This window comes from Pan troglodytes, chromosome 13, assembly GCF_028858775.2.
Source record: "Pan troglodytes isolate AG18354 chromosome 13, NHGRI_mPanTro3-v2.0_pri, whole genome shotgun sequence".
In the NCBI taxonomy this organism is placed as follows: Eukaryota; Metazoa; Chordata; class Mammalia; order Primates; family Hominidae; genus Pan; species Pan troglodytes.
Window position 1 is genome coordinate 116,984,058 of NC_072411.2, and position 14,842 is coordinate 116,998,899.

The 14,842-nt window shown below is 34.0% G+C and overlaps 1 protein-coding gene across 5 annotated transcripts in view; it reads right to left on the reverse strand.

The window, feature by feature from the left end:
• Positions 1 to 312: 312 nt before the first annotated feature.
• Positions 313 to 14,842, reverse strand: part of BARD1 (BRCA1 associated RING domain 1) — an 84,218-nt gene continuing 69,688 nt past the window's right edge. For 3 of the 5 annotated variants that reach the window (XM_526019.7, XM_054679320.2, XM_063790736.1), the window contains 2 exons: positions 5,081 to 5,178; positions 313 to 3,678 (listed from right to left, as the gene is read on the reverse strand). In XM_526019.7, coding sequence (XP_526019.3) covers positions 3,346 to 3,678; positions 5,081 to 5,178 — 431 coding nt within the window. In that variant the 3' untranslated portion in view covers positions 313 to 3,345. Of the gene's footprint in view, positions 3,679 to 4,904; positions 5,179 to 12,666; positions 13,682 to 14,842 lie in introns of those variants that run through there. The other 2 variants (XR_010149871.1, XR_010149872.1) reach the window with 2 other exon arrangements.

Here is a 14,842-nt window from a genome sequence, read left to right on the forward strand (position 1 = left end):
CTTTATCACTGATGATACAGGTTAGATTGTTAACAAACCCATGTCTAACTTCAAAGCCAATTCAGGATCCTCCCTGGAGCTGGAGTATTAGTCATTAACCCTTTAAGCCTAGTCAAAGAACATGCTTTTCCCACTTCTCTCACATCACCATTCTAATAGAAACTTACAGGTATCAGAAAGTGCACCTTGTGCCTTAGAAAGCTACACAAATAATCAACAATCCCTAATTCATAAGAATGTCTGCAGCTTAATTAGCCAGGCATAAGACTATTAGTTGACTAAAAAAAAAAAATTACAGCTCTTAAACGAAGACAACTTCTCAATATTTATTTATTCATTCATTTAGTTTGATGTGCATATCTTTGAAAAGGGTTGACTTATAAAGACATACATGAAGTTTACAATTTGTAGCTCAATCTATCTTCAAAGAAAATGGTGGCTTTTAGTAATTAAATAAGACAAGCATTAGTTCCATTTTAATGTGTTCAGGGTAGGAAACAGAATAGACAATTGTGACTGTAATGAGGTCCATGAACGTTTAGAATATGATTAATGCATTTTCCACACTGACCCATGGAAACAATAACAGCTAATGTGGCCCCACTCTCACCTGTGAATCGTCTTATTCCCACAGGAAACATCAAACCTCCCCAAATATCATCCTCTAGGCAGAGGTCGCTTAACTATTAAATTTACAAGGCAGGTGCAAAAAAAAAAAAAAAAAAGGGGGGGGGGGCACCGATGAAATAAAGGAAAAATTCTATTTACTAAAAATTCAAGTAGCTAAACTACCTTTTAGGTGAAGTCAGTGAAAACCTTCACACATTGCTCATTTACCCTTATTTCAATCATAATTCTAATATACTTCCCATCTGGTTTCTATTTTTCAGCAAGTCAAAAGAAAAAACAATTGAGATAGATATGGTAAAGTATTAGCAGAGACAGAAAAATAGCTACAAAGTGGCAGCTGTCAAGGAAAAAGGGAAACAGTTATAAATTCAAGTAGAACTAGAAAATAGCCATGAGAATGTGGAAAAGCTACCAGCCTCTCACTTTTATAGAGACACAAAGGAATCAGTGTGTAATTGTTTCTTAATGACTATTCCAAACTATCAAAGTTATATTGTATTCGGAATAATCTAAGGTAATAAAGTATCTTGTACACTTTAGAAACATTTTTATTCAAAATTAATTAAAAAGCTTTATGTTAAAAAAGATAAGCTTTTGTTAGTTAATAGACTTCCTCACCAAGTCATGTTGAGCCTCATTCAACAGCACAGAATAAGCCAATTTTATACAAGACACAGATATATGGAAACACAAATTAATGATTTGTGGTAAAAAAGAAGGAAGCTTGAATCTATGATTGAAAAATAAAAAATAATTACATGTATATCTACACAGAAAGTACAATCACAAGTTTCAAGAGCTTAACACAAACTAACTGCTGTCAAATATTTAACAAAAGCAAAGATGAAACTGCTTAACAGTCAGGGAAAAACAACAAAAAGAAGGGAGGGGTGATAAACCAAGAAAATGAATGACAAAAACTAAGCAAGAGACCTCAAAGGTGTCTTTACAATCAGCAATTCAGATGCAAGGAACAGACACAAACCTGTCTAAAATGTGACCTATGAGGCAACAGAAAGTGACTTAAAGTCCGTTATAAATAAAAAATGACAACCAAAATCCTGGAGAGTCTTAAATTATTTAATCCAGACATTATCTAACGCCTCGGATTTTTGTTTGGTGCTATGGTGTTCATTTTCTATCAGAATGAAATGTGGGACAAATGCATTACTGGTTGTAGAGAGTGTTTCAGAGCTAATTCACCCAGCAAGGTCAGGGTCAAAAGGTTATTATTTTGTTCATGTATTTCTTGATATGAAAAAACAACATGTCAAAGAAAGAATTAAAGCAAAATGTGTTTTCAAATGATAAACAGAATCTCAAACTTTCAAGTAAGTGCATCTTAAGATGTTGATGAACTTCAGAGATTCTCACTATTTTAAAACTAGGGATATTCTATTCTGGTAGTTATCAAACTGTCCTCTTTTGTTCATGAGGAACCAAACTGGCAGGTCTCTCAGTGTCTCCTTCCCCAAGTCTTTAATTTTATAAGTATATTCAATGTCTAGGAAGGAATTATTAAAGAATTCTGCTTCTTAAAAAAATGTTTCAAAATAATCTAATGTAACCTTGTCGATTCGTGAATGAGAGCACCCAGAGCAGAGTAACCTCCCCAGATCTGGCCACTCTCAGGTGGTATCCTGCCCACTCACTGAGGCCTTGCCTATTTGATATTAGTAAGCCCTCCCCATACCTACTTCTATACTTACTGTATGGCCTTTTGTATGATCTGGAAAAAATCTGTTGTAAATCAAGTAATCACCAACTTCTGCCTCCATGCCAACCTAAAAACTTTAAAAAAAAAACTTTTCCTTTTACAAAGGAAGAAATTAAGACCTTCAAAATTATTTTACAAATACCAACAAGGTTTACCAGAAGAAGACTGCTTCTTAATTTAAAGTAATGACGTTGGACTGACAATTTGCTAGACTGGTCAGACCTTTTAAAAAATACTAACATTAAAATGTGTTAGAGAAAATGCTCTAAGTATATATACATATGTAGTAGATAAACATACAAGCAAATGTACAGAATAAAAATATGTACCATGAGCCTAGTGTTGATTTTACCACACACACAAAAAACCAATGTTAATGATTAAATCACAATTTCCTGATGATATACAAGATAAAAAACAGGGATAAAAGTGTAGAAACACACAACAAAGTAAATTACTAAGAAAAGAAATGAACACAATATAGGGATAAAGACAACTGCAGATAGGAGAATTTAACACCTATGGTGGCACATTTAGACCAAATACTCTTTTTTCAATAAAGCCAAAATAAATTGTTTGATAATATTCTGTTTACCAAAAAAAAAAAAAAAAAAAGGCAAGTTTTTTCACTGGTGGCAGGTATGGATTTTATTAAAAAATATTAAAAGACTCAAACAGTAATGATACCACTTGTCTATTTAACCAAGATTCTGTTGTCCTCATTAATCTTTGATACCCAATAATCTCAATAGAAAGACATGATAAATCAAAAACATGCCAATTTTAAAAAGAAAAACCTTTAAAAGCAATCCCAGCTTCTAAATGGTAAACACAACATGAATTCCTAATCTGGCATTAGATTTTTTTTTTTTTTTGATTCAAAGACAAATATGAATGACGCTACCTATTTGTAAAAATGTGAACATTAAAAACAGTACAATGACTGGGCTCTCACAAACCATGCAAATTCAATTTGAAATGTTCATCTGGTATAATATTCAGCTGTCAAGAGGAAGCAACTCAAAGGACATCACACAGTCTATGAACCAGCTCGAAGGAGCCTTCCAGACTTTGCCCTGCCGAACCCTCTCTGGGTGATAATTACACAAATCTTCATAGATGATATACTGTGTGCAGAAGCGCTGATCAGAATCGGGTCTCGCATGGTATGCGACTGTATTCATGGTCTGAGTCACGTCACTGTCTGGCTTGGGCTTTCTACTGAGGATCTGGCCCCCACCTGCAGTGACGAGCTTAATAAGGTTGTCCTTTGGATGGTGTTTGAAGGTTCCCCACAAATAGAAGTAGCATCCATCAAACAGCTTTGGCAACTGAAATAATGAGAAAACATTTGTTAAAGGCAGATCAAAATACTGTATTCAAAAACACTGTATATGAATGAGGAAAATAAAAATACAAGTTGAGTATCCCTTACCTGAAACATTTGGACGAGAAGCATTTCAGATTCAGAAATTTTTTGGGTTTTGGAAAATTTGCATATACATGAGGTATCTTAAGGATGAGGCTCAAGCCTAAACACAAAATTCGTTTGTTTCTTGTACACCTTATGCACATAGCCTGAAGTAATTTTATACAATATCTTCAGTAATTTTGTGCATGAAACAAAATTTTGACTGTGTTCTGACCGTGACCTGTCACATGAGGTCAGGTGTGGAATTTTCCACTTGTGGCATCATGTCAAAGCTCAAAAAGTTTTGGATTTTGGAGCATTTTAGATGTTGGATTAGGAATGCTCCATCTGTAACAATTATGAGCAGCTAAGAAGCTACTTAATGAGGTGCTGGGACAAGTTATATTTCAAGCATACTAACTGGATCAAGAAAAATACTTAGGCAAATAGGGGCTTCCTATTTACAATTTTTTCCCTAAGATTCAGTCACCATCTCGGTTCCTTTTCACTCTTCTAAAATTTTAGATATGCTTGGTATAAAGAAAAAAACAAACTATTCATCAAACTTTTTTCATCAGGATGTTTATGCTTATTTGGTGGGACTTAAAGCCTCCACAACTCCTAGCTTATTTGAAATAGGCTTCAGAGACACCAGGCCAAACATTATTAAATTACAAGAGTAACATCTTTTCCGTGGACTTTTATCCAATTCTGCCCATCCACATTCAGGTCCTTACTTATTACCAACCTAAGGTCTCCAGGGCAGCCACCATGGGGGTGTGCCCTCCAGGGTTCCAGAAATGTATTCACGGGGCACAAAAGATTTTTGTGCTGAGGCTAGGGATCCAATTAGCTATGAAACATACTTCTGTATGCTCATTGGAAATAAAAAAAAGTTTCATAATTCCCTTCTATGGAAATTTTCTTTGTCACTTCTAATATACTTATATATATCAACAGGATAATGCGATATTATCCATTAAAGCTACAATATGTGGCCACAGAGACATATGGTAACTAAATCCAAGCAGCAGCTGTAAGTCTTCTTTCAAGCTACTTCCTGTATCTGAGATTTACCTCAGATTCTGAAAGGTTTATGGCAATGTTCAAGATGCCAAAAATCCATTAACAGTATGAAATTATTACCTTCTGGATTTTACTGCTCATCGTGATCATCTTTCAGAATCAAGTGCTTGAAATAAGCACAATTAAAATTTTAATCAGTCACCTGTAGCTGTTGAAAGGGCAGAAGTTCTTCCTGATGGTGATAATAATAGTATGTCATAATAAGAACAATGAAAGTTGTATTAAAAGAAAAATACCAGCTGTTCTCTGTTGAGCCTGCTTCTGCGTGGACCTTCAGGAATTTCATACTTTTCTTCCTGTTCACATACTTTTCTTCGTAGACATGCTTTTACCCCTGACAAAAACACAAGAATTAAAGCAAACTAAGTATCAAGTGAGCATTATATCTCTCTCATTAAAATCAAGCAATTTACCTAAGTGGTTTTTCTTCTTCATGGCAGTTTTTAAGTATTATTCTAAAATGCAAACAGAAATCTTACTTATGCCAAAACAAAACGTAATACAACTGGTTTTCCCATATAAAGAAAATATTTTAAAAAACTCTTTCTTTGGAGGATTAAGCCATAAGTTAGTACTGAACACTAACTGTAATTTTAATCTCCTTTCTGAAAAACCTAAGCCAGGATACTATTTCAAAGACAAAAATAAAAGTCTACATTTCCACTCATAGCAATTACCCAAAATTAAGGTGAATAAAAAGTCCATGACACAATAACCTAAACTGAGCACTTACCATCTATACTGCTCATTTTGACAGTTATACGTCTAATCGTCTGTTAAACTGTAAGTGATTTGACATGAAGGAATGTGCTTTAGTCTACAGCACCAAGCTCAGCTAGCCACACAACAGGGGTTCAACAGTGCTTGCTAAAATAAACAAGCAGAGAGCTTGGGATAGGTTTGGCATGTGACAGGTACACAACTGAGGTTGCTAGTCTAGAGATGATTTGATTGGGCTTTGCAGGAAAAAAAAAAAGCATTCTTTTGATGGCTTGAGTAAGTCTGTTCATAGCTTCAGGTTAAAAAGCAAAAGCAATAGAGACAGCTCAGCCTGGCACTGTTTAGAGTCATTCCACTGCTTGGCACCTGGGTGGGGGATCCCTAAGTAGGGCCACTGGCTGGCAGCCAGTACCAATTGTCTCGCTAGGCTCTAGAAATGAAAGGAACCCTTGGGATGCCCAGGACCAATCATGAAGGACATGGTCAGCTTCAGCTAGAGACAACATCTTGGATAATGCCTGTTCACCACCAAGCGAGGGAACTGATGGCATGTATATATATTTATCATGCTTCTGTTCTGATGGCACATAACTAAACTAAATTTGAGATTTGCAGTTGAAGGACTTGGCTATCCCAATTACTTGTTCTGGAAGCTTCCTTGCCTATGGAAATAAAAAATGAAAACAATGTTTTTCACCGGGCTTCTGTGGATAAAATGCAAGAAGCATTCTAAAAACTAGATACTACAATGAATTATCTTCATCATAAAAACAAACCCTCCATACAATTTCCTATTTGTCTTTGAGGTTGTTTTGCTCAATACTTCATTTTATCACTGAGGGTAGGAACCATATATTATTCACCTATGCGTTCTTCAGAATTTCATACACTTTCCCATAGAACAGGAGTTTAATAGCAGAGGGTATCGGGAAAGTTGGAACAATAACTCAGGTATCCCCTTCACTGTCTAGTGTTGTTAACATAAAGGAACAAAAGTTTTTAAAAATTCACTATGGACACAGCATTGACAGATTGTATCCACATCAATAAAAATAAATAATTATATAGCACCTGTAAGAGTTCAGAGTTACACATAGTTTTGAATATCAAACTGTTACATCCTGTTATCACTTGATATCTAATGGCTTAAAATGATCAGAAAAAATCTATGGCTGCATAAACATATACTTTAGATTGAGGATTAGACATATATGTTGGATATACTACCCTGTTTTGGAAACCTCTTGAAAAATGCTAGTGATAAAGTTTTGTCCAGCTGATCCCTACAGTTAATCTGCTACCCAGAACTGTCCTGCGATTGCATCTAATATAAATTAAGATTCAGTTGTGTATGAGTAAAATGTCTTTTGACCTCTGATGATTTTTTTTTCTTTTTTTTTTTTCTGAGACAGAGTCTTGCACTGTCACCCAGGTTGGAGCGCGGTGGCGCAATCTCGGCTCACTGCAAGCTCCGCCTCCTGGGTTCACACCTTTCTCCTGCCTCAGCCTCCCAAGTAGCTGGGACTACAGGCGCCCGCCACCATGTCTGGCTAATTTTTTGTACTTTTAGTAGAGACAGGCTTTCATCGCGTTAGCCAGGATGGTCTCAATCTCCTGACCTCGTGATCTGCACACCTCAGCCTCCCAAAGTGCTGGGATTACAGGCGTGAACCACCACACCCTGCTGACCTATAATGATTATCTTGAGCAAAAACTTATACTGGAGAAGAAAAAGAAATGCAATGTTTTCCAAGAGTGAGTAATGGTCCACTTTAGACTGACTCAGACTTTATGGCATAATCGGTTTTAAACTTTCTTCTTTATTACCCCACACTGACACAATAACAAAACTTCAACTGTTTCCAGGAGCCACATCTGCAGAATTTGGAGTAAGCGACAGAACTGAAAAAACTGGTACTTTCTGAGGGAAAAAAAATGTGTTTGAGTCCTCTTTATAAAATGTTTTATTTATTCTAATCTTGTAACTTGAATTTTGAAAATACCTAGAATCAAATAACTTACGAGGTAGAAAAGACCCTGAAGAGCTAGTCCTACCTTCTTGTTTTAAAGATCTGCACAGTCAAGTGCAGAAACATAAAGTGACTTGCTAAGATCACTAATAGCAAAGTTAAAGTGAACCACTTCCTAAAGCAACAGACTTCCACTTCGGCGCTCTTCCTATATCATATTTATAGGCCAAGTATCCCTTATCTGAAGTGTTTGAAACCAGAAGTGTTTTAAAATTCAATTTTGTTTTGGATTTTGGAATATTTGCACGTACATAATTAGGTATATCTTGGCAACAAGACCCAAGTCTAAAAAAGAAATTCATTTATGTTTCATATACGCTTTATACAGGTAAAGCACATATGAAGATAATTTTATATACTATCTTTAATAATTTTGTGCATAAAACAAAGTTGTGTCTGCGTTTAGACTGTGAGCCATCATGTTAGGTCATGTGTGTTGTGCTGGCACTCAAATAGTTTAGTATTTTACAGCATTTTGGATTTTCAGATTAGGAATGCTCAAACTGTGTTAAACACCTATTATGTACAAGAGAAGTCATAATCTCTTCCCTAAGAAGAAAATTCCTGCTGTTTCCTGTCACTTTATTTCAATAATCTAATCCTGAACTTTCATTAATATTGTATGCTCTATCTCAGAGTGCTTAATTTTAAATGAAATTTTATTGCTTTATTTTCCTCTGTCAACAAGCAATCCACTATCAAATTTAATTTTTCAAGCATATTTAAAATTACATCCATGTTTTAAAGATATTAAGGATGACACTGAGATAATCTCAATCATGGTATATCTAATAACAAGAAAACTCCCTACTCTTGTCCAGAAATTCTAAGAACTTCACATTACGTAAACTTCTGTTACAAAGTCAGTGAAAGAGAAAAGGTTAATAGCTTATACATAGACAAACATGAGAAGATTCGTTTTTCAGATTCAGCTTTTCCCTTTTTTCCTACTTAAAATGGCTAACCTTTCAAAGAATAACAAATGTGGGAGCAGATTTGATTGCCAGAAAGATAATAAAATATTCTTTTATATTTTGCATGTATTTCAATGTTAAAAGCAAAGATAATAGGTTTTTTGAATAAAATGTTTGAATGCAAAGTTGTTTCTGAAAATAATGGAGGACCAATATATTTTAAATATTAAAAAAATATATTCTGGAAGTATTAATGATTTACATGTATTAGTGAAGTGGTATTCAAAAATACTAATAAAGCAGGAAATAATACACAGCCAGAGTTTTAGCCATTTATAGCTCTTGTTAAACAAATATGAAATCACAATATTAAATATGAAAAGAAAAAGTAGAATATCACTAAGAAAATATGGAGTAAGTTGTTCCATTGTTACTTCTCTGGGTTTAAATTGAGTAGAACCTGAGTAGAATTTATTTGATTGTATATAAGTTTATTTTACACCTGTAAATACTATCAGACAGAACTCTCTTCTTATAAATTAATAGAGAACCATGAGAGCAGTATCATTTTATAAAAACTATGAATGCTATGTTACCTAATATTCATCCAATGAGCAAAATACTTTACTATAGATTGAACGTGTACATTGTGCAGTGCTCTGAAAACTTTAATTTTTCCACAATCTAGAATAAAATACTCATAAATCATAAGGCCTAACCAATCCAATGCTAAAAATCACACACCAATATTTTCTGGTCAAAGGAGAAAAAAAAATTCTTAAAATACCAATTTATTCTATTCTGTTTTCTTTTTACTTTTCTAACTTTAAATGACCAAGGACACAACTGTTTGTTCTAAGAAAAGATCCTGATCAAAATTACTGTGATAACAGCTACCAAAAGTACTTGTATCCTTCCCCAAATCCAGCAAGAGTAGTATAGTCAATGCTCATTATCTACAGTAGTTATGTTCTATAAAGATGCTATGAACACCGATTAGTGAATAATGAAACACTGCTGTTAAAGGAAATACAGGGTTACATTTCTGTGGGCCTGTGGCTCCAGCATTTCCATCAACTGATCAATACTTAACTTTGTTTTATGTATGTTTCTGTTTATACACATTATTTATTGTATACTGTTGACTCATTAAGATTAAACTTAGGGCCAGCAGTACTACAATTAAGGCCTTAACAAAGCTTATCCTACACAGTATTTAATATTTTCCCTGAAAGGCACATCACCATCTTCTTGAGCTTAGACACACAAAACAGCACTTCAGCACTGTATTATGAGGCCATTTTAAATAATAAAACCAGCAACAAAAACACAAAAATGCAAAAAACATGGCATCAACAGACTGTGAAAGGTCCACTTGTTTACAGCATGAGAGCTGAAAAGAGGAGGCAAAGTATCACCTTGTTTGACCTCAGCTGGGGACACACTTGTTTGTCAACTAAAGTTCTTCACTACTCTGTACATGTCTACAAAAGCACTGTGAGTATTGATTTGGGGATTACAAGAAAAATTTTAGCAAGTAAGAAAACTCACAAACACAGAATCCACAAACAATGAGGATTTACTGTTTATTACTTCCAATTCAGGGGAGGGAACTGAAATGCTAAGAAGTCAACTTGCTTAAAGCTGAATGCAGCCATTAAGTGGCAGAATGGGAATTTGAACCTAAATCTGCTTAGTTTTCTAAAGGCTGTGTATTTCACACTGAAATATAACTTAGTGGTACACAAGATAAACCTTGGGTATTATCTTAGCGTGATGTGAATATGTCAAATGCTTAAAAGCTGCTTAAATTGAGTGTTCTAAGATGTTGTTTATTATAAAAAGGTCAGAAGACTAACAACTGAATACTCCATCTCTCCAAAAGCAGAGGTTTGTCAAGACACTGAGTCTTTCCTGAATTGGGTCATTAATGCAAATTCAAATTCAACACTCACACTCAGGACATCTATGATTACCCATCATGTCAATGTTAATTTGTTAGTTTTATCTGTGTTTTATTTGGCTCTCAGATCTCTCTCCCCCATTTTTTTAATATAAAAGTCATATTCACCCAAGGTTGCTAAGCTGAATTTCTGAATCTTATAATTTTAAATTATCATAAATGTGCTTTGAAAATTGTTTACATATAATAAAAATTATACTCTAAAAAAGGCATAAATTTTAATAACGACTCACTGAATTAAAAACCTTTCTAATAAAGGTAATATAAATATTAACTTTATTATACATTGAAAATGAGACTCAAAATTCTTGACTGGGTCAAAATACCATACTAGAAGCACTGCCAGTGTGCTGGAATTATGTCATATATTGTTTCTATATTAAAAATCAAATCAAAAACCATCAGGAATCCAGTGAAATGGTTAACTCAAATTCACTACTTTATATGTAATTTTTTTATTTTCCTCATTACGTAAGCAGGTATTCCCCTTCCCAAATCTCCTTCCCAATGGTACTTACAGAGTATTCATAATTGTATCTTTAACTGCATATGGTGGCATAGAAAGCCAAGGACTGAACATTCTTATGATATCTACTGTATCGAATGAATGGCTAATGTCTAATTGCAGAATTAAGTAAGCTGTGCTTGTGCCAGCTGCTTCTCCATTTTATGGGTTTATTTGACTGATTATTTACAAGAAACACATTAAAATGGCATCTATTGCTCCTGAAAACATGCTGGCATTAGTCAATCAACAGAATTTAACCTTAATAGATACTACAGTCCAGTAAGTATGGCAATCAAGAAAAATGAGATGGCAGATACCAACAGAGCAGCATGGTACTTCCATGAGAAGGAGCCAGTGTAAGTCTTAATTCATTAAATATTCTGTTTCATGGGAGTTACGTAGTAAGTTTCTGTAAAGTAAAGCAAATCCAATGCTCTAGTTACAATGATTGAGTTAAACAAATACATTTCTCTAATATGCTTTTACTCCAAGCAACAATTTGCAGAATCCTGTGTCACCTAAGACTAACTAAGGAAGAATGAAAGTAGCTCTTTTTCTTTTCCTGAAAACAAAGGATGTTTCCAGGTCTACAACTACATTTGAAGGGTGGCAAAGTGTTTTGTTAAAGTTGCTGTTATAGCATAGAAAATCTCTAGAATTTTTTCAAAGCTGGGAGTGACAACTACTTCAAGGATTGCGACTCAAATGCCTACAAAAGCCAGGTAGATTACATAAATGTGTGAAGAACCTGGTGTGAGGTGCAGAAGCTATGCAGACTGTAACAAACATCATACCTAAATATATAAAAATTAATTATGTTAGACAAAACCAGACACTGTATTTCCTTCAGCCCTCAGAGTCCTCAGCCTGCCAATTTGAAACTTTTGATGCTTTGTCTAATCAACCTCTTTTATAGATAAGGAAACTTAAGTCCCAAGAGATTTAAGTGGCTTTCTCAGTGACATAACTGAGATGAGAACTGAAATATCCTCCATGTCACAGATCAAGTTTTTTTGTTCATCTTTATTTTTAGTTGGATCAATGTGCTTACTCAATCCGACATGCTAAGGTTGCCACTGTCTAACTTGTTATCTGAAACTGTGAGTTTCAGAATGATGACCTACTCCGGAGACAATACCACAGTTACAAATTCATATCAACTTCCTACTGAACCTTTTTTTAAGACAAATCAATTGAGTTGATTTACTGAAAAGTAAATAAGAATGAAATGCTTTAAAATAAACTTTCAGCAATTCGAATGGTGATACATTATCAATGCACTGGAAGAATCTACCAGCCAAACATTACTTAATTAACCCAAGCCTAAATAATGACTAACATTTTAAGGTTTTATTTACTGAATAAAAGTTAAGCAATCTGCAGCAAGAATTCTTAACCTATTTTCCATTTAAAACACAGTTACATTTTAAGATTTAAACTATTTTATATTTGTAATAAACAGTTAATAAAGTCCATAATTATTCCATCAGTTTAGTAGAAAGATGAACTCTTCTACTTCCTTTTGAAGAAAAAAAAAGCAAAAATACAAATGTAAGACCACATTTTAGTTAGCTTTCTTGGCTAATAATTTCCTTACTAAAATCACCTTGCATGAGTAAGTTTACGTAAACATAACTTTTGCATATGCCAGAATGATACATACTTGAAAATGTGTCAAGCCACTAACCTTATAAAATGTATGCTTTATTTCATCTTTGTTACTTTTCATATGTTCCTTTATAGTTGAAGATTTTGACTGAAGCTATCACTTCGCAGAAACAAATGGATGAACTACTTAGCTATTAAAACTAGAGATTCTTTTAGCCCAGGTGTATTCCTGATCATGTTCTCCATTTCATGTAACCTTTCCTTTTTTCCTGAGATCTTATTAATTTTTTACATATAGGTAAGCAGCCCCATTTCTAAAGTACTGATTAACCCAAAGTCATTAAGGTAGCTCTGTCTACCTTAGCAAAGCCTGGAATTTTTGCATAATAATGAAGCTTATGAATTCCAGGGCTACAACACTTTTCTATAAAGAAACTTGTACTGTACAGAAGGTATTCTTTTATTCTAAATTGCTAATAACCACTCTCTCCTCCTACCTCATAAAAGCATATACATCAGTAGATGTATATTTCTGTTTTAGCTGCATGGACCACTGATGATGGTCATGGATTTATATTAAGCTTACTTTTCCTATAATAAAAAAAGATAACACAAATGCAAGGAAATTAAAAAAAGGAGGGGTGTTCCTGAATCCACAGTTATACAAAAATGATGAGAGAATACAATGAAGATGGAAGAAAACTTCAAAATGGAGATCTGTTAAATGTCCAAAGGAGGAGACGATTATTAACTCTGCATGGAAAGCCATACTTAGAATTTTCTCACTCTTCAAATCCCAGAGTAGTAAACAGATCCACATTTTAAAGAATTTTTAGGCCAGACCTGGTGGCTCGCACTTGTAATCCTAGCACTCTGGGAGGGTGAAGCAGGAAGACCGCTTGAAACGAGGAGTTCAAGAACAGCCTGGGCAACAAAGTGAGATCTTTGCCTCAACTAAAAAGAAAAAAAAAATTAGCCAGGCATGGTGGTGAGTGCCTGTAGTTCCAGCTACTCAGGAGGCTGAAGCAGGAGGATCACTTGAACCCAGGAGTTCCCGGCTGCAGAGAGCTATGATTGCACCACTGCACTCCAGCCTGTGTGACAGAGTGAGGGAGGGGAAAAAAGGGTTGTTATTCTTCTGGAATTAATGGCTATTTGTAACTGAAATAGCTTTGGGAATCAGAATTAACCACTTTTAGTCAATACAAAATATCCTAAAAAAAAAATTAAAATACAGAATCAAACATCACTATTCTATATGAAAACAAATGCTCTAATACAATATGTCATTAGATCTAAACTAAAGATGTTTAAATTAGGGATGTGTGTCACTCAAGATAACAGTATGTAAGTAAAATAAAAATTAAAGAATTTCCTTTGATTCTATTAAAAATCAACACCCAGATTGTAAAAGCAAAACAAGTGTTTTGCAAATGATTATATTTTAGACTTTTTAGTCGAGTAAACTATAACAGCACTAAACTTTAGTAAAAAGGGAAATCACAATAGGCAGCCTACAACAATGACAAAAATGAAAAAACAGTAGCATACTATCACTGCAATTTTTGGAAAACTTAAGTAGAAGAACAGAGAAATGAGTTTGAAATTTGAAACTTCCATAGCGAAAAGTGAAAGGACAATGAAATAAAGGCTGAAAATATAAAATAAAGGCTAAATGTTTCCATTTAAGATTTGAGATATCTCATTAAATACTGTCGACAGTCATTAAATTCTGGCTCCATATAAATATCATTTAGCAATTATTTATTTTTGACATTTTAGTAAAAATTCTGGCTATCAGCATATTTATATGTAGAAATATATTTCTTCACATTACAAGATGTGTAATTTGCTATTTTACTTAATGCACTGAGAAGCAGGTTAAATTCTATTGCTAAAATATATTATTATATCATAAATTTTTCTTAGGCAAAACTTGGGTATCAATTCTAAGACCTTGTATTATGCATAATAATATCAAAATATCAAAATAGTCTGTCTCTTATATTATGAATAATATCAAAATTGTCTGTCTCTATATAGGTATGGTTAAAAACCGAACACAGTCTAACGTCCAAAAATTCTCCTAATTATTAGAAAACTCATGCTCAGTGTTCTTTTGAAGTCATATATTAAAAGTTCAAATTTTTATGTAAAAAATTCTGTTCTGATTAGGACAATCACCATATTCAAATGTATTTGCTGGGTATCCATTAAACAGGTATAAAAGACCTGTTGTATCAGATGCAAGGAAT